Below are 25,567 nucleotides of genomic sequence, written 5' to 3'. Positions count from 1 at the left end.
TTTAAAACTTCCAGTGTTGGAGCATTCACAACTTCTGGAGGCAAGTTGTTCCACTGATTAATTGTTCTAACTGTCAGGAAATTTCTTCTTAGTCCTAGGTTGTTAGTTCTATAGTTGACGATACAGTTCTCCTACTTGATTATTTATAAGTGCTTTGGACTTGAGATTTTTTCCCCACCAGGGGGAAGATTGCTTGAGCAGAGTTATGCTCCACTACAATTCTATCAGCAGCTTTGTCCTCTTTACCATGCAGCCCATTGTATTCCACAAAATACACTCCAGAGGAATTATTGAGAGCATGGGAAGTAGGAATTTGTGAAAGTCACATCTACCATTCTTCCACAGGCTGTAGGCTATTTCACAAAAATCAGGGACCACAAAAAATGGTCCCTTCCATTTTCAAGAGCTAAATCAATATATTTAATTTGTCTTTACTAGAACACTGCTGCTATTTTTGCTTTCTGTAGCTGTCTCAACAATATCAGACCCCTATCTGAAAATATTAAAACTGCCCAGGTGTATAAGAAAGAGCCACTGTCCAGTTCAAAGAAATGCTTTGCATGCAGGAATTTCCACACTAATTGGGAAAGACCTTTTTCTGAAACTCTCAAAATCCATTTCTTGTCAACATAGAAGATGCTGAGTTATATTAGCAAACTACAGTTACACTAAAACCAAGTATAAAAGTCCTGAAAATGTAGAAACTATTTAGCTTTTTTAAAAAAATTATTGTCTCTTGTACAGATTGTGAACTCATTTTGTATTTGTGGACATTTCAATATTCAAAAAGACATACAGTACAAGGGGAAAAAATCAGCAAGCCTGATGAAATACCAAAATTTGCAGTTGTTTTTTTTAAAGCAGCTAGACTGTCCTCAGAATATTCACTCATTGTTCTGGAGAAAAACATAGGAAAGGAAGGAGTGAAAATAAAAAGGAGGGTCCTGAAAGCTAGAAACAAAATACACCCAGTAAGATATACTTCCTTCTAACATCAAATGTACTAATATGGAAATATGTTCGATTTCTTATGTATTTATTAAGTCATCTCTCCTGATAATTATATCCACTAGTAAAGTAGGGCAAGGACTGTCAATATATTTTCTCTCTTATTGCCCATGAGAAAATCTGCTGAGTTTATAGGACTCATAAGGACACTAAAGGGTGAAAGAAAATAAGTAAATGCAGCACAGTACTGGAAATTCTTCTGCAGACGCTCCTAATAATTTAGAGCATTGTAATACTGGAGCTTGAGGTTGTTAGCAGGGGTATAAAAGAGCAGTGAGTTATATGCAGTTGCAAGGGTAATAAATGGTGGCAGTTACATGGCACATGTAACATCAATACTGCGTGAGCAGCACTGGTTGCCTGTGTGTTTCCAGGTGCAATGCAACATGCTGGTTGCTAGCTTTAAAGCCCTACATGGTTTGGGACTGGGTTACTTGGATGATTTTTTTCCCCCAAGAGTTTCTACCCATCCAATTCAATCCAACATATTAGGCATGCCACAGATTCCCTCCGGCAAAAAGTGTTGGCTGGCAGGAAGTAGAAGATGGGCCTCCATTGCTGTAGCCCCTGCCTTATGATATATTCACCCCACCAAGATTAGAATAGCCCGAACCCTGATTGCCTTTCTCAAGGCGTTAAAAACTTGGAAGATGTACTTGGGCCTGGAAAGTGTTAAGAGTCCCTTAACTTTACTGTCAGTTGTCTAATCAACCCAGGTGCTGTTTGTATTTGTGTGTGTATGCTTTTACTGTTTTAATGTTTTGTAATTGTTTTATAATTTTAGGATTGTAACCCACCAGTGTCAATTGGTTGAGTTGGGTGGCTATAGAAATTTAATAAATAAATAAATAGAGTACCCTCTCAAAGTTCTGATATCACAAACAAGATTAGAAAAGTACCATCAAAATAAATGGACTATTATTGCTTAAATAGCAATAACAGATAAACTTTTAGGCTGGGCAGGAAGAATATTTTTCTTTCTTTCATTCATCCAGAGCTACAAAGAAGTAGAAGTAAAAAAAAAAAAAAATCAACAGCCTTAATCACACCAAGGCAATTTTCAGTGAATGTAACAGCATTTGTAAATCCGCAGAGAGAAATTACTAGTAAATAGAATAGTTTCCTATGTTGTTTATGGCAAACGTACTTTGTTTTCCACAAGTGGAGTAGGCTACTCAAAATACACAGCATATAAAATTATGGGGCGGGGGAAAGAAAGCAAATCTTAACGCTCGGGGGGGGGTGGCATTATGGAGCTCAGCACCACCACTAGATGGCATCCACTGACCTTCAGAATAATAATAGCATTTTAAATTTATTTATGTATTTATTTTATTTAAATAACAGAAATCTTATAAAATATCTGTACTCTGTCATGAAATCTTGCCACTTTTATTTTTTTTATTTTTAAAAAAAAATAACTTCCATCTGAAACATTGCATGAGAGCACTCAATGGTTGGTAAGGTTATGGTAGAAGTTGAACTTTTCCATAGTGAAGAATGAAAAGTAAAGTAAAAAAATATATATTACTTGCACCTTTTAGAAATTTGAAGAGAAAGACAGAGAAAAGATGCTTACAATCGTCTCACCCACCAGGCCCTTTCCTTCTCGTCAATATATATATATATATACTGTAGTAATTCTGGATGAAGACTGAAGTAGGGAGCTCTATGCCACAAGATTAAAATCTAATAGCACATGCTATTTGGAAGATTTTGAAGGGGCTTTCCCCTTTCCAACTCCAGAATACTTCCATATTCTACACACTGTCACAGTCCCATTTATTTATCTTTACAGTATAAAGGTCACTTTTCTCTTTTTTAAAAAAAAACAATTTTATTGAAGCTTTTAATTTATTCATTTATATTTCACCTATATATATATTTTACAAATAACTCAAGATAATGTACATATCCAACACACCTTCCTCCTCCTATTTTCCCCCAACAACAATCCTTTGAATTGAGTTGGACTGAGAGAGAGTGACTGACCCAAAGTCACTCAGTTAGCTTTCCTGGCTAAGGTGAGACTTGAACTCTCAGTCACCTGGTGTCTAGTCTGGTGTCTTAATCCTTACTCTAAATGTGTATATTATATAGACATAGTAAATTTAGTACTATAATACAATAGTACAGGGGAGTCAAACACTCATTGTCATGTTTTCGTCACGTGATATATCACGACTTTTTTCTCCTTCGCTAAAATAGGGGTGGGCGTGGCCAGCAAGCATCTGGCCCATGGGCCGTGAGTTTGACACCCCTGCTATAGTACATAGGAAGCAGTGTATAATATTGCTACAAATTAAAATTCATAAATGATTGATGCTGCTCAGCTATATAAGACCTTGCCAGTAAATTCTCTGGAAAGATTCAGGTGAAAAATTCCAGGTTTTAAAGGTATTCTGAACCCAAGCCATTGGGGTATACAGATAGATCTAAGATAGAAACCAAAGGCGTGCAGAAGTGAACAGGGAACTGTAACTAACTTTTTAAAAAGGTTTTCTTATACCGTCACAAGTGCTTACTTGGTGCAATAGGTGAAATTGTAATCAGCAGGTGCATCTATGCATCCGCTGGGAACATAAGGAAGTTGGCATTTATCAAGACACCTGCTCCCTAGGTGTACACTTTGGCAGAGTGTCTCAGAGCAGTGCTTTTGACGGAGTACAACAGGCTATGGAAACTGGAGAAGATAATTAGCCAGAGAATAGCAGCTTGTACTAAATAATTACATCTGTGGCCCAAATGCAGCTATAAAAACAAATCTAGTTTTTAATAATGAAGCTATAGTCTCATAAAATGATTCATATTTTAATAGAGGATTTTATGTAAATACTACATTTACAAAAAATAAAAGTTGCATTTAATATTAGATATGGAGTTTTGGGGTACCTAAATTCATCCTAGGACACAAATCGCAGTTTGAAATCATTAAAAGAAGATGACTTATAAATTTGCTTTAACCAGTTTGTAATAGTTTATGGTTTGGTTTATGCTCAGTGGTTTTGTGTCCTACCTAAGTTCGTCTTCCTAGCCATTGAGATGCCACAGGTAGCCCCTACTACATTGCTCTTCAAATTCAAATCTTGCTTTTTTTCCCCTTCAGACTCCATGTTTTCCCTGCCAGCAATATTTTTGTACATACTGTAAAGACAATCATGCAAAAAGATCAACCTCATAAGCACAGAGACAAAAAAAAATGTAACTATGTTAAAAAACATAAAGTTCCAACAAATACATTGAAAAATAGTTATTTACTGCTATTAGGTACACAATATTTGGTGACAGAGAAGAAAAGAAAGCACATATTAGCCAAAAGCTGTTTTGATTTTCTACAACTGCATTACTGAGCCTGATTGGTTCAACAAACTCTGGCAGAAAGAAATCTTAACTTAGTGATGATATATGTAGATACAGCTACTGTTTCCATAGAGTGAGTAATGGATAATTTATAGTATACTGTATTAGAACAAGGGTTAATAGGTGATTTTTTTTAGTACTGTAGAGAAACTGAGATGAAATATTATACATAAGAGAGATACAAATCTGTCTGTTTGTCTGTCTCTCTCTCTCTCTCATACTCTCTCTCTCTCTCTGTGTAATTTTCTTATTTCAGAATGGCATGCATAGTATAAATGAACTTTATTTATATCCTGCATAGGTAAGCAAACAGATTTTGGATTCCATCAGATAGAGAAATGTCCTTCCCAATCTATTTTGAAATTATTTCTCTAGACTTATATTCAATTAAGCAACAAAACAATGAAACAAAAGTGACCATTAATAATTGCTAATTCCTTTCTTGACTCATCATAGATCTAATTTGCAGGAATACACTATTTACTGTAATTCAGTAAATAGTACTGTAATTATTAATTATAGCTGCTGATGTGTTTTCAGAAAAAAGCCTTGTTCAGTTTGGTGGCTAAAAGATAAAATATATCTAGGATTACAGGCGAATAAAGGCCCATCTTTTAAAGTATTTTCTACTTACTACATTACATTGATTTGATCATACTACTCAAATAGGAGGAAGATTATGAGATATACAAAACATATACAGCAGGCATGAAATCCATCAGATTCTGACAGATTCTGGAGAACCAGTAGCGGCAATTTTGAGTAGTTTGGAGAACTGATAGCGGCAATTTTGAATAGTTCGGAGAATCAGCAAATGCCACCTTTGGCTGGTCCCAGAGTGGGGTGGAAATGGGGATTTTGCAATATCCTTCCCCTGGAGTGGGGTGGAAATGGAGATTTTGCAGTATCCTTTCCTGCCACACCCACCAAGCCACGCCCACAGAACTAGTAGTAAAAAAGTTTGAATTTCACCACTGATATACAGTATATAATAAGTAATAACTTATAAGTAATAAGTAATTTAGCATGAATTATTATAAAAACCTTTTAAAAGTTTTAAAGAGAACATAATAGCTAATACAAACTAATACAAAATAAAGAGAGCAAAGAAAGAAAAAGAAAAAAATAAAAGTGCAAAAAGAATAAAAAAGAAATAGAAGCTTCCAATTTCCTTTGCAGCAAATACAAATATGATTACAAAATTGTCTCTTACTCTATCTTGACAAATAAAACTCACTTTTTCTTATTATCCAATTTTATCCAAAAATTGTTATCCAATTTTTTTTTGTAATCATTGAAACCACAAGTCATGCATCCATTATTTTCTGATTCATACAAAACTTCTACAAGCTGTTTCCAGTCATAAACATGCTGCTTTTTCTCTAATTAAAAAAGTTAATTTAGACATCTCTGCAAGTTCTTTCATCTTCACCAATCATTCTTCCATTTTGGGTAATGTTCAGCATTTCCACTTTATATAATAATAATTTTATTTCAATTGCCATGTATAAAAACAAAGTTCCATCATATTTTTATAATTACCTGTCCAAAAGGAAAGCCTTTGTTTTCAATTGTACTTTAGTCTTTTAAAAGCTTCTGAATTAATACATATATTTGTACTTAAATTTCTTGCACTTCTTTAGCATGTTCATTAAACATAACATTTTATAATGTTGGAATGACTGTGCTAAGGTTTCATTTTATAAAATATGTTTCATTTAAAAAAATATAACCTTTTACAAAAAAAAACCATTTTATTGTATACATTTTATAAACATTCTCTTTACATTTAGAACATAATGTAAATTTCAATCCTTTCAACCAGATATTTCTCATAGGTATATTTAACCAATTTTTTTGATCCATTTGATCATACATTCTCTCACTAACTTCTTCTTCTGTCTCATATTTCAGCAAAAGTTTATACCTGCTAGGAGTTACATGTTCATCATTAGTACACAATTCTGTTATACGAATGAAGGTGAATATACATATCCCAGGATAATGTTGCAGGGTCCAATCTGAGTCAGTCACCAGGACCAGAGGTTTTGTCTTCCAAGCTTTCAGACTCGTGCTGGAGGCCTGGAGCCCACCTTCAGGGAACTTCTCTCTAGCAGAGTGTGTGCTGTTCTTTGTGTGGTATTTATAGTGCCTGTTGTAATTGTATTATAAACTCAGTCTTACATTGTTCAAAACCATAAAATATTTTATCTTCTTTAAACCTGATAATTGGTATATAAGAAAACCATTGACAAATATATTCTTCTATTGTGAAATCTCCTGATTTTATTTTACATTCCCGTTGAGAAAATTCTAATACTGCACAGTATTTTTATTTACTCCATGCTTCAAAAAACAGTAAAGACTGGCTCAAATTGTCAAGGGCATCTAAAAAGATCAATATGGCTTATTTTTTATTATGTTATTCCAAATATTTCAAAATATCCAAGACAGTTCTTTTTTTTTTTTTAATATATTTTATTGTTAAGAAATTATAATAATACAGTTTTTGTCCATCCAGTTACATAGTATAGGAAAAGGAAATAAATAAGAATACAGATGTATGTACATATAGATAATCTTTGCTACTCAATTACATGGTATATAAGTATGTACTTATATCATTCTTAATGTATATATATATAATGGGTCTTTAAAGGTAAATTAATAAATACATAAGTCATATCTTTTGCTTACCCATGTAACTTTTCCTTACTTCATTTTACTTTCTACAATCTGCGGTACATCTTCTCTTACTATATCATTTAACTATTTCTTGTACTCAATCTGGTCTCTTTCATTTTTTTTTATTTCATTTTCCTCTTCTCTAACCACCCGTACCACTTGTCCCACACGCTATAATAATCAGTATCTTCTCTGTCATTGATTTCCAACGTTAACTTATTCATCTCGGCACATTCCATTATTTTACCGATTACTTGTTCCTTAGTTGGTATTTTTTTCTCTTTCCATTGTTGAGCAAAAGAGATTCTTGCTGCTGTTGTTATATGCACTGCTAGGTATTTCTTCTTTTTTCCCATTTCCGTCTTCAGAATTCCCAGGAGGAATATTTTAGGATCTAATTCAAAAGTTTCACCTATTATTTCTGAAAGCCAAGACAGTTCTAATATTATTCTTCAATTGTCTTTTAGGTAAAAATTCACATTGATCCTCATGAATGAATTCTTGCAAGTTATTTTCAGCCTTTCAGCTAAAATTGTAGTCATTATTCCATTGTTCTATAATTTCTTGCTGAAGTGAAATCTTGTCCCTCTTTATATGTTTATAACATCATATTAGCCTTTTCTTTGGCATTTTTCCTCCCTGTAGAATAGACTTAATTTTTATTGTAAAGGTTGTAAGAGTTTATCCTCAAATCCCTTATAGTCCATCTATTATTTATTTTTTGTAATTGTTTCTAAAACTTCCCTTATTGTTATTGGTTCATTCATAATTTGTCTTTGTTCTTTTATGATTCTTGATCAATTTTGTATTCTAAGATATTTATTATTTTCTCTGAAGTAATATCATGTCCTTTATACTAATTAGAATAACATTGATAAAATGTTTTTGTATGTCTACATTATTTGTCAATACAGTATTTCTTGTAATTTCAATATCATTTTCTTTTTTTCTTCAGTATTTATAAACCAACCATAGTATCTAAATCAATCAATCCTAAATTGTCCATCAAATCAAATAAAACTTTCAATAATTTACCCTGAATAAAATTTGATCCAGTTGTAGAAGACCACTCCAATCCAATCCCCCATCAAGCACCAACTTTCTTAAGAAAAGTCCATTACTCTTTTCATGTGTTGTTTATAAAAAGCCACTTTATTTTCATTTGGGGCATAAACATGCAGGATCATATTTTTAACCCCATATATATTAATATGCAAAAACAACATTTTTCCTCTTTTTAAATGTCATTTAAAATTAAGTCTTTACCCAAGGACTTATAAATTAAATAATTTTAATATCATTTTTTTTCCTGATATGAGTCTTTTGTAGGCAAATAATGCTTTAATTTTTTCAAGTAATTAATTTTTTCTTTTTTTCCAGGAACATTTGCTCCACTTTCAGTATATTTCATGTTAAATATCTGTAATCCATACTGAGACCAAAAGTTTAGAAAAGTCCTTATCTGTGGTGCCTAAATATTCAATACCATCTTTTTCCAATTTCTGTTCCAATTGGAATAGGCAATTCCACGGCACACAAGTGGGCTGTGAGGTGTTTGCAATCGGGCCACAGAAATGGCACGAGCAGTGGGCGAGCACATGCACATGCGCTCCATTTGTGTGAGTGGTGGGCATGTATGCATGCCACTCATGCAAATGGAGCTGTGTGTGCCTGTGCTTGCCCTCAACTCACATGGAACAATCCCCTCTCCCCCCTGCTGGTCTGTAAAACTGGAAAGGTTGGGGAACTCTGTTTTATTGCATTTGTTGTGACTGTTGAATAGTTCCCTCAGAAAACTCCATTTCTATGTCCTCCAATTCTCCTTTATGTCTTCCTAAAAAAGCCTCTTATTTCTGAAGAGAATTTAGGCGTTTAGCACACATTAGACAGTGGAGATGGACAAAAAAACAATCTCAATTTAATCTCTCTGGGAGTCACATAATTAAAATATACTTATTTCTTTTTTAATTTTATTTATTAAATTTATTCACCATTCATCTTGTTCTTGCGATTACTGCATGGGCAGTGTACAATAAAATTATATTATAAAAGAATAAAACACTAAAATAGTAAATTAATTATAATTAACAAAAAATAGCTTAGATGGCAGGGGCATACAACAGAGGAGAGATGGGATCTTTTAATCCAGAAAGTACCTCCAGGATGACAAGCCCCATCTGGGCCCCAGAGCCACGTTTTAAGGCCTTTAAGGAAGACCAAAAGAATGAGGCAGATCTTACCTCTGGGGTTATGATGTTCCAGATGGCAGATGCTGTGACAGAGAAGGCTCTGAAGTTCCTTGACCAACAGGGAATATTTGAGGATATTCATCACCTGATTCAACAATAAAACTGTACACTCCCTGTACTTCAACCTTGTGAAATCTAAGATACTAGAAAATTATCAGTAACAATTTTATCAACAGTAAGTTTTAAAAGTACAATCATTTTCAAACAATTGTTTTCCTACTGTCACAAATACAGAATACACTAAGCTCAGTTCTGCAAAGAATCTTAGACTAACTAGTAATGAAAAAAATGATACATTGCACCTGACAATTAATTTAGTAATTTGATTTTGTGATTATTCACTAATGTGATAGCAGAATTAATAGCATTGCATTTTACACGTAGAGAGGACAGGATTCTTGGCTGACAACACAAACTACAGAGCAAGAAAAGTGAAATAATGAGGTTAACAAGAAAAGAATGTGTGATTATTTCAATTACTTGTGCTTATGTTTAGTTACTCACTTAGTATAACATAGAAACTAGGGGATAACATGAAAGAGATCATGAAAAGGACACAATTAATAATAAATTGCATAATTGTATATGGACAGAGCAAGAAATTGTGGATGAATTTACTTACAGCTAGTCCTCAACTTCTGACCACAATTGAGCTCAACATTTCTGTTGCTAATGAGATATTTGTTAAGTGAGTTTTGCCTCCTTTTACAATCTTTCTTGTTGCAGTTGTTAAATGAATCAGTGCAATTGTTAAGTGAAACTGGCTTCCCCATTGACTTTGCTTGTCAGAAGGTCACAAAAAGTGATCACATATTCCTGGGGCATTGTAATTGTCATAAATATGAATCAAGCTGCCAAGGATGCTGCAACGGTCATAAATGTGAAAAACGGTCATAAATAACTCTTTTGAGTACTATTGTAACTTCAAACAGTCACTTAATGAACTGGTATGTTATTTATTTATTAAATTTATTATTTGTTAAATTTATTTGCCATCCCTCTCTTAACAAACAGTGACTTTCAGATTAAAACAGGGGTCTGAAATCTTAAACACTCAAAGAGCCATTTGGACCCGTTTCCCACAGAAAAGAAAACATCAGGACCCACAAAACCTTGATGGACATGGCCAACTCGATGTTACTTACTCCCACCCAGTTACATGACACCCCCCTAGCCACGCCTACCCAGGTTTTGTGGCTCCTGGTATTTTCTTTTCTGTGGGAAACAGGTATCTCTCTGTGTGTGTGTCTGATGTGGAACATCGGCTGCAGCCAGGCTGGGCCAGTGTCTTGGGGCTGAGAGCAAGTTGCGTGTCTCTCCAAGCGACCAAGGTGCGCGCAACACCAATAAGGGCCAGAAGAAGCACCTGCGAGATAAGGCATTTACAGGAGCAATTCACTCCCGCTCTGAAATATGGAGTGAGTCTCTATTCCCTGCCATCACCCTTACCTTCTCAGATCAGGCGAGGAGTGACTGGGAGGGGAAGGCAAAGGGCAGGGCCAGCCAGTGGTGGGTTCAGCTGACAAGGAGCCACAGCAGGGGGACAAAAGAGCTGCATGCCGCTCCGGAGCTGAGGGTTGCCGGCACCCGGCCTAAAAAATTAAAGTCATAACATATAAATGTCTCTGAAACAATAAAAATAGATGCCCCAATGCAGATAAAATCATAATTAAAAAATGAGGAGGGAGGGAACTGGATGTGCAGGGGGGAGGTGGGTTTGCCTCTTAATTCATCAACCACCTCAAATGTGATGCTCTCCCATTAGGGCCTCAGGCCATCTGGCAGAGCCAGGTTTTCAAGCTCTACAGAAGGTCAGGAGGATGGAAACCAATCTCACCTCAGGGGGTAAAATCTTCCAAATGGCAGGAGCCAGCCTGGACCCTGCCATTTTAAATTCCTTGGCTGAAGGGCCTGCAACTCTTCTGCCAGTGCTGGTGAGATAGTAAGCTGGGACAAGGAACGGGAGCTCACCCCGTTACATGGCATTAGGGATTCGAACTGCAGAACTGCCAAACTTTCAATCGACAAGCTCAGTGACTTAACCACTGAACTACCGCGTCCCTGAGGGAAAATAGGTAAATATAAAAATTGGAATTTATGAGTTGGTGTTATGCTCCAGTGAATGGCAGTTATAGAAGAAACCATACATGAGATTTTGGGGAAAACTGCAACATTCTCAAAAGCATGAGATCCATGGAAAAAAGAATTCTGTAGTTTGTAACTCATGAAAAGATGAGACACGAGAATATGGAAAAAGTGACTGAGCCATTTGAAGATCCAAGACTGAACAAGAATGGTGTTCCCATTACCTACACATGGGAAAGGAATGAATATAGATCTGAAAGGATTATTCCCTTGTATATAGCAAAAGCTGTAAGACTTAGAGATGGATACAAAAGTGATGAGAGGTAAGAAGAAAAGGAAACAGAGAGTATGAAGCACATGAAGTCACAGTAGAATAACTGCAGGAAAAAAGTATGAAAATGCATGGGTCCTATATGAGAAAATGTTAAAATATACTGTATTTAATTTCCCAACACAATGAGAATAGAAAGTGGGTATATAGAAAAAGGATGTGGGAACTGAGAATGAGAATAGAAAGTGGGTATATAGAAATGAGAATGAGAATAGAAAGTGGGTATATAGAAAAAGGATGTTGGAACAGGGAGAATTATGTTACAGAGTGATCATTGTAGGAGGATTGCAATGGTAGCCTACGGTACCGTACTGTAAACCAAGCATAAGCCATTGCAGTAAAGCATAAGCAATTTTATATGCATCTGATTAGTTGCGGTTCACAGAAGTGTATGCTTTTATAATGAAATAAAATACCAGGCCTATTCTGATTGTTGGTAAAAAAAAAAATGTAGTTACCCTACTGGGAATTATGAAAAAGCATGCATATAAATTTGATTGCTGAAAAATATGAGGATGAGAGAAAAATACTGCATAAAATGTATAAGAAAAAAGTTAATTGCAAAGAATATAGTCAAAGACAACAAGGAAATCTTAGAATGTTAGAAAGAAAAAGAAAGACAGAATGACTTGGTGGAAATATTATTTTGGAAGCAGATACGCAAAAAATTTCCAGATTTGAGAATAATATATCTTTGTCCTTCATAAAAAAATAATCATACACACATATCCCAGGAGTCTGGTAGCACCTTTTCCAATTATCAAATTTTATTAAAGAGCCTAAGCTTTCAGGAGCATAGAGTGGCTAGAATAAATTAGGATGAAATGGGAAGCGGAGAGGAGAAGACATGGTCATGAAGCAAATGTTGCAATTGTTAAATGAATCATTTTTCCCCAATGTACATTTGTTGCCAGAAACCAGATGTAAATGCCAGAAATCCGCAAAAAAGGCTATAATTTTCAGTCACATGACCATAGAATGCAGCAAATAGCCATAAAGGTAGGCCAATTGCAAGAACCCAAAATGTGATCATGTAAGTGCAAGGTGTGTGTGTTTTGTAACTTTGAAAATGGGTCATAAGTAGCTTTGGGGAGTTATTAAGCGACCGGTTGTAGCTTGAGTACAGCTTGGTAGTATACTTGACATTTCATGGATGTGACCAGAGTTCTTTAATTTATTGATTTAATGAAGCTAGACATCTTGGGCTTTACTGTAATGTAGAGTCGATCTTAATGCTGAATCTCTTGAACATTTAACTTTATCGAAAACCTCTCCTTTTAAAACAGGGAAAATGTTCTATGAAAAAGTATGGGCAGAGTATAGAATAAGTTACCTTAAACCTTTTCTTGTAATATTTTTTAGAAAAAAATTACAATGAGAAAAAATAAATATAAGAATAATAAGAAAAAATAAAAAGTGTAGAAAGGAAAAAAGCATGTTCATCACAAGTATAAACAATTTTAGTAATTTATCCCCATTTCTTAAAATACAGCAAATACTCTCTTTATCCCATGTCTCATTTCTTAACTATAAACAAAATCCCAAACACTCTTCATTCTTTACCAGCACTAGTTTCTTTTCTTTTTTTTCTTTTTATTTGATTTATATACCGCCCTACTCCCAAAGGACTCAGGGTGGTGAACAGCCAACAATAAAATACATACATACAAAATTTAAAAAGCAGAGATAAAATCAAATTAAATAATTTGGCCCAGACAAATTTAAAACCCAATCAATTTAAAACAAATTTAAACTTTTGACTATTAAAAATACTATTTTTTTAAAAAAAATATTAAAAATGTTTAAAAAGAGGGAGAAAGTTAGGCCAGGCCCTAAAGTTAGTTCCTTAAGGATTACCAGAAATAAGTAAATATGTATTTTAATCTTGATCAAATAAGATAACTCTAAATTCTTTCCCTGCACTTTTAACAATCATAACTTTTATTCCCTTCAAATACCATCTTAGAACTTGCTTTATTCTCATTTTTTTGTCCTTTTTCAGAAAATATTTCAAGACTTTAAAAGATTTCTTCTGAAGGTCTGGTAAGAAAATATTATCCAAATAAATTGCTGGTTTGATATTTGTATGTCCTCTTTAAATGTTAAAATATCAATTGATTTCATTTCAGTATATCACTTTTTCACCTCATTCTTAAAAATTCTTATATTTAAATCCACATTCCAATCAATTTCAATCTTACCCAGCTCAGCTTGTTCTTTTTCTGTAACTTCATTAACACACCATCTATCTGATGTGGATGGATACCATCATGTCTTGTATCACATATTCTTAAAATTAATTTCTGAGTCCATTGGTCAAAAATATCTGTTAGTCCTCCCAAATAAACCAATCAGGAAACATACTAAATGAACTAAGTCTACTTTAAGGCTACATTAACAGAATCTGCAACTATGAAAGTATGAACTTCCCATTGCCACTTTTAACTGCTTCATCCATTATGGCAGGTCCTTCCTAAGTTTCTTTCTCTGGCTTTTAAATCACTGGAGATTTTTGCATTTCCTGTTTGATTTCTTCCTAGGCAGCATTTCTTTTCCTAGGCATTCACCAGCTCATTCACACATTCTATTACAATAGCCTTCGAAACATCCATTGTTAAAATATTTTGCTCCATTATTAGTTAACAAGTCAAATTTAAGTATTCTCCTTTAATTGTATTTTCTTCTAGTTCTTTCTAAAGAACCCAAACAACCACACTTTCCTAAAGGAAGGATTTTTATAATTAATTTTATATCTAAATTCCAAATCCATCTGAACCCTTAGTCTGTTTTTAACTTTCTAAAATCAACATTCTAAACAGCCGTTTGCTATTTATTAAAAAAGAAATATTTCCAGAGCCTTAATATCATGTTTAAAACTTCTCTAAGGAGGAGACTAACCCAATGAATGCAATACAAACTTGCAATTCTGAAGGTTCTTAATATTTCCAAAGCAATAATAATAATTCAAAAATGATTAAGAAATGTCTGTGGTCAAACTTTTTGTTTATAAAAGGCCGAGTTATGATTGTGAGCTTAGATAGTATCGCTCAACTCCCAGCCACCTGACTTATGCATACTCCAGATGTCCATTCCTTGTGAGAAATTGAGGTTTTGCAGTTGGCTTATAACTGCAAAACCTCATTGTCTTGAGGTTTCACAAGAAATGGCCATCTGGAGGGTGCATGGGCTATTTCAATCTCTCCTTTCTGCAGAGAGATTTTGCTGTCTAGGATCCAGTATCCAGCCACTGATTTCTGCTAAAATACTGTCCTGTTTCAGCAGGACTTCTGGCTTTCCATGTTGCTCATCAGAAGTCTGAATAGCTACTTTATGTCAATCAGTTTGTACTGATGTTTGAGGATTTTCAATAACTAGAGACATAATTCTCTCTGCCCAATATATATAAATGGCAAGATAATTAATTTAAGAATGATTTAAATATGGGTTAGGCATTTTAACTATCTGAAAGAAGCCAGACTTATTTTAGACTGAGTTTGTTTCTAAAATAAATTAATTTTGAAACTATATCCAAAATTGAAAAATATTGTAAAAGTTGAAATTATGAATATAATTTATGGAATAAAGAGTTACTACATCCAATAATGACTACAAAAGAATCTCAAGTTTTTCAAAACAATGTTCTTTGTTTCTTTGGAGTTGAAACTGAAGTTAATCTATCAAAGAATTTTATACTTATTGGACTCTTTAAAGAATAATCAGAACGGATGGATGATAGATTTTCTGTAATGGTGTGATAAGAAAAATGAGTATATTAACAAATATGGTTTGGTTATGTCCAGTTTTGGGGGATTTTTTTGGAAGAATATTGTAATATATGCACATGCGTGTGCGCCTGGGGTGAGTTCTAAATTTTTTTACTACCGGTTCTGTGGGCGTGGCTTATTTTATGGGCGTGGCTTGATTGTCATGTGATAATTATTTCAGATTTAGCAGAGGTACTGGTCTACCAGGCTGTACCAATCTACCCATTAATTTTTGCAGGCACTGGTCTACCCATTTATTTTTGCAGGCACTGATCTACTCATGTATTTTGCAGGCACTGATCTACTCATGTAGTTTTGCAGGCACTGGTCTACTCATGTATTTTTGCAGGCACTGATCTACTCATGTATTTTTGCAGGCACCGGTATACTCATTTGTTTTCTATTAACACTGATCATCTGTAGGGCGGCCCTTTGAAGCCCCGTGGTTTAAACAGTTTAAACAGTTTAAACAGTTTTTTCCCCTCTAGCCATCAGCTGGGACTCAGGAGGCAGCAATAGATTGGGGGTGGGGCCAAATAAAAGGTAAGAATAACGCTGGGGGTGGGCGGGGGAGGGCAGGGGGGGTTCAGGGGTCGGAGGGGGCAGAACCGGTTCGGTGACATCATATTGTCACCGCTACCGGCTCGACGGAACCGGGAGGAACCGGGAGGAACCCACCACTGGTGTGCGCATGCGCACACACACCACATGCACACACACACATCTATCTATCTATCTATCTATCTATCTATCTATCTATCTATCTATCTATCTATCTATCTCAGTAGATGTCTGGGTAAATGTTTCCAAGCTAAAAGATATCAATGTTATTTCCAAGTGGCCTTTGGATACTTACTTACTTAGTTAGTTACTTAGTTACTTAGTTACTTAGTTACTTACTTACTTACTTACTTACTTACTTACTTACTTACTTACTTACTTACTTACTTACTTATAAACTCTATTGACCTGCAATCTTACCACAGGGTGACTCTGGGCAGCTTATGATATTAAATTGTATTTATAACATTATTACCACCATGGTAATAATTCCCTTACCATGGTAAAGGAAAATTTGCTTCTCTTTGTTATTTTAGGACAAAGCTATTATTTTTAAAATATCAGTAAACATAAAACTAACAACTACAGTTTTATGGGGAGTAACTGGGAGTGCTGGGATTGTGGACATTGAGTGAAGCAGTCATGTAACATTTTGCTTAATGACCACTTTGTTTAACTGATATCCAGTCCCAATTGTGACAGTAAGTTTAGGATTACCCGTAACATTAAGAATTCAAGAAATATAATGCTGTACAATCACCATTCTTACAATTAATAGTGAATTATTAAAACTAAGATTGATTTTGGGTGCTCAATAAATAACAGAATAGAAGAGTTCGAAGGGTTCTTGGAAGACTTCTAGTTCAACCCCCTGCTCAGGCAGTGAACCTGCCAACTGCAAACCTATATCATTTTTAGACAAATGATTGTCCAGTCTCTTCTTCAAAACCTTGTGTTGGGGCACCCACAACTTCTGGAGACAGGTTGTTCCTGATTAATTGTTCTGTCAGGAAATTTCTAGGTTGGTCCTCTCCTTGATTAGTTTCTATCCATGGTTTCTTGTCTTGCCTTCAGGTGCTTTGGAGAATAGCATTTACATAATTATGGATAACACAAACTGTGTGGTATAGTATAGCTATAGTATACTATAGTAGGTATAGTGATTGATACATAGAATGTGTGACTGGAATTCACAATAAAGGTTAGCAGAATTTTGCTCATGCCTAAAGAACTGTCTTTCATGATTTGCTCTTTCCTGAAAAACTATTCTGAAGGGATTAAATTTAACAGAGTTTCTTGTTCTAAAAGTTATGTTTTGTTCATTGCCATTCCTTCTTGTTGTCAACATTGTCAGCATATAGTGTGTGTGTGTGTGTATTCAGGGCTGTATAATGTACTGAATTTTCCATTTCAATGTTTAATCATATTCCAATTTTCTCTTATTTAATATTACTTTGCTCTTAGTATCTACTTTTTAAAAAAATTAATCTTATTTGTTGAAAATAGCTTATTATTTTCCATGGCTTATCTTCTAATTCTTGTTGAGTTCATTATATGTGTAGACATTTGTAATGCTATCAGTCAAACAATGACATAATACTAAAGCAAGAATACATTTATAATGCTCTTTAAAGATCTTTGGAAATACATGAGAAATTGTGAGTCAACTTGCATTCATAAGCAGTAGCATTATAAATAAAGAATGAGGTTCATTACTAATAATCCACTTGCAAAGTCTTATTGCTGGAGATGGATTGTCTGTAAAGGCATAGTAGCAAACTATAAAAGGAAGATACTTTTCTGGAAAATACATGCTGATAACCTTTGTTCACGAAAGACCCTTTTATATTTGACAAAGATGGGCATTATTGTTAGAATTAAATACACTTTTAATCAAGCAGACTCCAGTTCATAAAAGCATTTACCCAATAAATGTCTTAATCTTCAAGATAACCCAGAACCCCATATTGTTTTTTAATTAATGGGTTTCATTCTTTAAAAAACAACAAGAAATCTTGTAGCATCTTAACAATGAACAATTCATTAATTGCATCAACTTTTTTTGCTGCATCAGATAAAGACTTATTGCTATCAACATGTGAACTTTCTTTTGGCTAAACTGAATGGCTACTACCAAACCTCCTACTTAAAACTGCACTCCACTGTGCTAATTTCAAATACATAAATACATGGTTTACTGAAAATGTATTTTTATTCATGCAATGTGATTTAAATATACAATTAAACAATACAGTAGACTATCAAGGACCTACCTGTAGTTTCAGAATATTTCGACCTACAATCCGTAACATCAATCAATATGTTAAAAAACCATTTCTGGCACAAACTGTTTTTACAGATTCACATTTCATCCTTGATAATTTGAATACTGAGTTGGAGACTGTTTTGATGTCAAGTAATCCTCCATCTGACACAATTTATAACGATAGCTCTCCATTTTTAAAATGCTCCAAGTTAGATTCAGACTTCTGTCCTGATTGCTTGTCTACTTGGTTTCTTATACATATGTATATACCAACACATGTACATACAGAGAGAAAGAGAGACAGAGAGACAGAGAGAGAGCACATCAGGAAACTGGGGAATGTAATCTATTTTAATAGGAATTTTAATAGAGAAAATTGACATAAAAATAAACAGCATCAAGTAATAGAGAAGCCAAGTGGTCTGAAAAATAAAAATATCTGAATCACAAACGATGTAGTTAACATATGCAAAGCTAAAAATAATTCCAGGTGTCAGTTATACATGGTATCCAACTAACATGGAAAACATGAGTTTGCTCCTTAATGACATAATCTTTTTGGAAATGGAAACAGCCTTTTAAGTCATGGAGTATGGCGAAAAGGGCTAAGGTTGAAATCATGTGCAGTTTCCTCAGAACCTCACAAAATGATCAGGTTTGTGAAAACTGGGAGCCAATCATTTAACATCAACTGAATATTTGATGGCAACACAGTATTATAATTAGGCAAAACGAGGCAGATATCTTCCTAAGATAGCTATTTGAATTATTGGATGTTTTCTGCCAAGGGATGCAGGAGGAATACTTGTATCAAATTTATTCTACTAGCTCTGAGCAGTGTAAATTGTCTGTAATCTGTAGATGGGCTTGTTGCTCTATGTGGGACAGCAGCACAGCTTGTTTGTTGGCTCATCACAGACTTTTGTAAAGTTGTTTAAAAAAAGAAAGAAAGAAAAGTGGGGACTGAGTCATAGATCTCAGTACACAGATGGTATACAGAGCAGGGCTTAGTAGGATTCAAGTTACATATGTCTTCTGTGGCATATAACCAAGGATCTTAAACATACAGAAGATACTAATACAGTTTTCCTGCAGAAATATTCAGGTTCAATCTTTGCCATTATTTTTAATCGTGGAAGCACTTACTTACCTAAAATGAGTCCAAACCTTTGAGTTTCACAGCATTTATCTCACTGGACTGGAAGACTGAAAGCTTGGTACACTATTTTTTAACCTTTAATTTATCTAAAAATAGAATTTAAATATTTCCAAGTCTCCAGTGACATAAATTGTAGAGCTCTTACTGCCCAAACCAAAGCTAATCAGGAATGTGTGATCTGACAAGCTGGGATGAAACTCACCAAGCCCACACCAAGCTCCATTTACCTGCACTTTTGGCTACCTGCCCTTACCAAGCAAGACAAAAGGAGGCGGAAAGGACCGCCAAACCCCCTGACAGATCACAAAATACGTACCTCCCCGGGTTGCAATCGGCGGCTTCTGTGAAGGCAGCGCTAAGCTAGGCAAAGCCTTGTCAGAGCCAACAGGCAGCTTCACACTTTCGCGTCCTTGGCTTCTCTGTATTCCGCGGACGCGAAGGAGCCACCGATCTTCTTCTTGAGGGATTCCGACAGCTGAGAGAGAACCTTTTCAAGGTCTACAGCTGCGTGTGGCAGCCGGGCACCTCAGCCTCTTCCAAATGCCCCTCAGCGCCTGCCCTTTAACTTAAGGGAATCGTCCGAGCGTGCCTGCGCGCGCGCGGGCGGGGGCGCGCCTGCGAATCAGAGGGAGGGCATTTCAGCACACAAACGCTTCGAGGAAAGGGAACGGACGCGGTGCCCCCCTCCCTCCCCTGCCGAACCTTTCCTTTTGGTCTCCACCCCCCCCCACCTCCACGCCGTCTTCTCTCCCTCCAATACCCCCCCCCCACACTTCCGCCTTCCAATGGGCTATTGGACGTGCCCAAACCCTGCACCTCCCGCGTCTCTTGTCGGTGTCGTCTCCTCGGTGGTAGCGCGTAGGAACACGTTCCCAAGCAGGAGCAGCGGCAGCAGCGGCGGCGACAGCAGCGGCAGCGGCACCACCACCACCAGCAGCAGCGGTGGCGGCAAGGAAAGGAGCCCTGTCTCGGATACGAAAGGCGGACCCAGGCGAGCGACCGAAGCCAAGTGACAGCACACCAGGGGCGAGTCCGCGAAGGGACTCCGGCTTCCCATATTCCGGAGCTGCCGCGCCTGCCTCTTTCTTTTTCGCCGGTTGTGCGCGCCACTTGTGCGCGCCGTGTGTGGTGTGGCGCGGTGTCTGTTTGCAGCAACGGCCGCGGCGGCGGCAGCACTAGCAGCAGCAGCACCAGCAGCAGCGACCAACACGGCGTCGGGAAGGCTCCGGGGGAATGCGGCAGTAGCCTCCCCAGCCTGGAAGAGCGAAGATTTCCCCCCTACTCCCTACCCCCATGTTCCCCTCGGTCCTCCTGGCTTTTACGCGCCGGCTTGGGATCCTGCGCCAAGAAGCCTGAGGGCGCCCTGGCCCAGCCTGGCTGTGGTTGAGTGAGGGGCTGAGAAGGTGCTCTCATTCTTGTTGGACTGGGGGTGGGAGGAAGGGGGTGGCGGCGGCGGCTGCTTCGCCGCCGCTACCGCTGCTGCTTTTCAGAGTGGTTGCCTTTTAGCCACCCCGAGGAAAGAGCAGGCGCCATTGCCGGGAGGATCGTACCGAGGGGGCCGCAGCGCGCGCGCCCCTTCCCCTCTCTTCGGCGGAGGGCAGCGGGCGCCCCGCTCCTGCTCTCCCCCTGACGTTCCCCCGCAGGATGCCTGCCTTGCCCTGGCGGCCGAGCGCGGCCATCCCTTCCGCCTTGCTTCTCCTGCCGCTGTTCTCCTTCGCTTGGGCGCGGAGCAACTCTCGGGGACTGGCGGGGTTCCCCCCCAACGCCGCTTCTTCCCCTACGACCCCCATCGCCATCATGGGCTTAATGCCGCTGAGCGACTCGGTGGAGAAGGGCAAGATCGGCCGGGGGGTCCTACCGGCTATGCAATTGGCAATGGAGCAGATCCTCAACGAATCGCTGCTCAACCCCTACTCTCTGGACCTGCGCTACTACGACACTGAGGTGAGCGAGGGGAAGGCAACTCGCTGGGTGGCCAGCGCCGGGCGCCTTTCGGCATTGGATTGGGAGGGAAACGTCGTTGTCCTTGATTGTGAGATACGGGGCCGATGGGATGCCGGTCTGTGGTTGTGCGTCCTTGCCACTTGGCTTTTATAATGCCACTTCGTACGGCAGGAGTTGGCCTCGGAGAGAAATACCGAGACTCCTAACACGGGAAGGGAAATGAACGTGGAAAGGGTTCCAGTTGTTCAAAACGGAGCCGCGCTGGTGTAGGTTATCTCTCCCCAGAGTGTTGTTATGACCATCTGCTCCTGCAACTGTGGTCGGCCGCCAATGGGAATAATGTGAAGCAGAAAAGTCGTTGGGAACGAATTCCGGTCGCTTTATAGGGAGTCACTTCAGGTTTTGTTTGCACTCCTTCCTCCCCCCCCCCCACGCGCTTGTTTTGTGACTGCAATTTAGCATTTACGGCTTGTCCCCCCCCCCCGCCTCCGGGTAGCTGCCTCTGGCCCAGCAGCATTGACTAAACCTGCAGCTTTAGCAATATTGAGAAAGCGCCGCCTGTTATTTAAGCAACAGAGACACGTCAGGGATTTGTGGTTGGTGAGCTTGGAGCAGGCGCTTGGCCACCTGCATAACTGAGGTGAGCTGCAGCCTTTGCGTACTTGGAGCGCCACTTGATGCTTTCTGTGAACTCGTGAAGGGCGAGAAGGAAGTCGGATTTCTAGTGCTTAAAGGCGGGAGGAAAGCGGAACCGACAGAGAGGGAATGCGGGAGAAGGTTTGCCCATCTTTCGTAAAAGGTGTGTGCCAAAGTGTAGAAGAGGAAGAGGAGGAGGAGAGAAGATGCCGGCTCTTCCGGCTTCCCAGAGCAATAGCATCAACTACCCTCCTTGGACGTGATGCCTCTTTTGCGGCATCCCTCGTTCCTTGTCCTCCAGCCGCACAAATAAATAGCTAATGTGACGGCAGGTGCATATTTCTAGCCCCGACACACAGTATACAGAGAACATGGAGTGCCCAGAAGAAAAGTAGTGAGACTTATGGGCAGCTGAAATACTTAGTTGTGAATTCTATTCAGCGCAAGCCCCGAAAGAGTTAATCCTGCAGTTTTTCTCTTCGTGGTTCGGAGTATGTCTGCCATGCATAATTCTTCTTGTAAATGCTGGTTTTCCCATCCGCGCGCTTAGAGAGTGGGAGAGAAAGCCGATGGCTGCAGACCGTACAGAATTCATAGTAGGCAGGTTCTTAGGTTAAATTCAGTGTTGTTGTGGGATTGACCAAATGAAGTGCGATCATTGGGTGGCTTTTCCCCCACTGCAAACATAGGAGGCTGATTGTTTTCTGAGAACGTGTTTGCGGCAAATAAATGTTGATTCAATATTGGACCTTGCCTGAAGGGGGCAGCATTTTCTTATGTAATGCTTGGGTCTGATGCTTTCTATCAAGGTACCTGCCATAAGAGTTCCCGATGAATTTCAAGGTTTTAACTCTTCTTAAGTGATACCAAATAAGCTTCCCTTATTCTTATGGGTTGTTTTATCAACGGTATAAATGCTGGAGGCTCATTTTCTCTTGAGTTAACAATTAAAGGGAGAACTGTGATCTTCAATTGCCATGACTTTTGAATAGGAAAGGTCGTATGGGTAATGATGATTTGTAGGAATGGCCATGGTCCTTATTTTTGTGTAGTATAGAACATTTGCCAGTAAATTATCTCTGTCCCATTTGAGCAAATGACTTGGAAATGAAATTATAAGGATTAAAAATGAGATAGGCAGATATTTAGATAGAACATTTTTCTATTCATATCAAATTTAGAAAAGCTTTATTAAAAAGCTTTGAACTGTGTATAATATCCATGTTCATCTGAAGTTCAAATAAACAGCTGTGAGATTTTCCTAAGGTTACATTCATAACACTATGTTTTCATCTTCATTTGGAAAATGGGATTTTAGCAAAGGGAGAGTAAAACCAATTCCTATGCATCACTTGATAACTTCAGTGTCGAATTACAGTCAGTATGCATGAATACATACAGAGACAACCCTGAGATGGACCTTTTATTAACATCACCTCAGATTATCTTCATGTACACTGTAAAGTTTTTAGTATCATGTTTCACACACACTCAACTGTATGTTGAAATGAACAAATAAACTCAAATACAGATAATGATGATTTTAAACTAGCATAGGAAGAGCTATCATTGATCTTTGAACAGCTCACTTGGGTTAAATTTAATAATAATAATATTTTTAATATCAATCTTCCACTTTTATCTATATGTAGTTATGTAAGACTAATTAACATTGAAAGCAGTGAGATACATAAAGACAATATTTGTAGCCCTGGATGCAAATCCAAGAAAGGTTACATTGTAAACTGTCATTGTTTAATATTCTGGGGAAGAAATAACATAAAGCAAGACAGGCTTTTAACTTCTGAATTGTTTCATACATTCCTGATTTTTTTAAATAGTAAATTCATGTTATTGTAGGAAAGAAAATCAGAAATCATGCTATGCAGATATTCAAAAAAAGGAAGCATAGATTTTCTGGTTAAAAAGGTATTGAGTTTATAAATGGATATGTAGTTATTGAAAGCTCCATTCACACATGAAATAATGCTCTATTTAAATCTAGTTGTGATATAGGAAATTGTGAACTTTATTTAGCTTTGAAGAACACAGATATTTTAATTTTGTCATGCATAGATATGGTGACACATTATGATTGATAGAGGTTGGTCTTCATTCAGTTGGCTCTGACTTCAAACTAGTGACACCATGTCATCTTATGCGAGCTTTGTAGAGATTCTTACATAATTTTCTTCTTTATATTGATTTTGTTTCAAGGTGAGAATCCATTTAGATATAAACAGAAGGAAAAATGACATGATAGGAGAAATAACTTCTTTTTGTGTTTTTGATCACTTAGCATTGAAGGCACTGTTACTTCTTAACTCTGTGTTTCTATAACATAATACTATTTGTGAGGTATTATTCATATATACAGTATGTTTAGTTCTTTTAAAAATAATGAATAAACAGTTATTTGGGCTGGGTGTTTAATATTTATCTATCAATACTTCAATTCTATGCTGTGGGGTTCCTATAAATGAGACATTTCAAGGTTATTTTGTGCAGAAATGGCAGAGCTGTAGGAATATGGAGCAGTTGTAAAGAAAAGCCACAAATGAGCTGACCATGGTGCTACCTTATTCATATAAGCAAATTGGAACCTATAGCAACATCCTTTAGAGCAGTGTTTCTCAACCTCAGCAATTCTGGGAGCTGAAGTTCACACATCTTAAATGCTAAGGTTGAAAAACTGCTTTAGAGTAAAAAATGATAATTCTACTTAGTTTTATTGTAATAATAATTTCTGTTCAATAGAAGGCTGATGGCAATTTCAATGATCTAGGAAATTAATATTTACATCTTTGGAATGTTCCTTACAATTTGCTCACATCAAAATAATCTAGATAAGATTGTAGTTTCTAAAATACTCAAACTAGTGTTGGGAATGTTGGAATTTATAATACCAATGCATCAACCAGATGCTAGACTATGGAAGATTGATTTAAAACATGATAGGAGGAAGTACAATAGATCTTGAGTTTTTTCCTCCCTGCTGTAAAAATTACTTTTCTAAGGCTATAACAAGATTCTCTAAGAAATTTGGGCCCAAATGAGATTACTCATGCAGTTATTAGAACCTGGAAAGTGAAAAGGATCTGCATGTGATTTATGAAGCATCAGGTACAAGAGTGCAAAGCCGTCAGACGATTATAAGATAGTTACCATTTTCACTGAGTTAAGAATATAGGAATGGGCTTAGTATATTGGATATTTTAGTAACAGTACAGCCATCACATAGTTTTTCCCAAGGCAATACCATATTATCTCTACAGTTATTTCAGCAGCGAAGTTCAATTTTGCCTCCACAATGTAGGTATTCTTCAGATGTGTGGATCAATAACTAGAATTCCCCAGCCAGCAAAGCCATTGTATAAATGCCCTGGATCAGACTGAAGGCATCCAGGTTGGGCAAGGCTGTGTCATTTCAGAGGTAGATAGAAATAAGCACAAGCAATGGGTAGTGCTGGAAATCGCAGATTGATGTTCAAGAGAACTGAGTGTTCAATCTATTTGTTG

General features: G+C 37.3%; 1 protein-coding gene and 1 long non-coding RNA gene across 3 annotated transcripts in view; one reads left to right on the top strand and one right to left on the bottom strand.

Moving 5' to 3' along the window:
• Positions 1–25,567, top strand: part of GABBR2 (gamma-aminobutyric acid type B receptor subunit 2) — a 376,357-nt gene that overhangs the window by 1,367 nt on the left and 349,423 nt on the right. Inside the window, exon 1 of one of the 2 annotated variants that reach the window (XM_034411850.3) lies at positions 20,114–21,412. The exons of the other annotated variant lie outside the window; for it this stretch is intronic. Coding sequence (XP_034267741.2) covers positions 21,113–21,412 — 300 coding nt within the window. The 5' untranslated portion in view covers positions 20,114–21,112. Of the gene's footprint in view, positions 1–20,113; positions 21,413–25,567 lie in introns of those variants that run through there. 2 annotated transcript variants of the gene reach the window in all.
• On the bottom strand, positions 7,414–15,929 carry LOC117662428 (uncharacterized). The gene is made up of 2 exons (XR_015733581.1): positions 9,294–15,929; positions 7,414–7,474 (listed from the first exon to the last, which is right to left on the bottom strand). It is a non-coding gene; the product is annotated as an uncharacterized LOC117662428 (long non-coding RNA).

This window comes from Pantherophis guttatus, chromosome 3 (genome assembly GCF_059756535.1).
Source record: "Pantherophis guttatus breed Tessera chromosome 3, ASM5975653v1, whole genome shotgun sequence".
Lineage (NCBI taxonomy): Eukaryota > Metazoa > Chordata > Lepidosauria > Squamata > Colubridae > Pantherophis > Pantherophis guttatus.
Note: the sequence above shows the minus strand (reverse complement) of the source record. Positions and strands in the feature narration are given on the sequence as shown.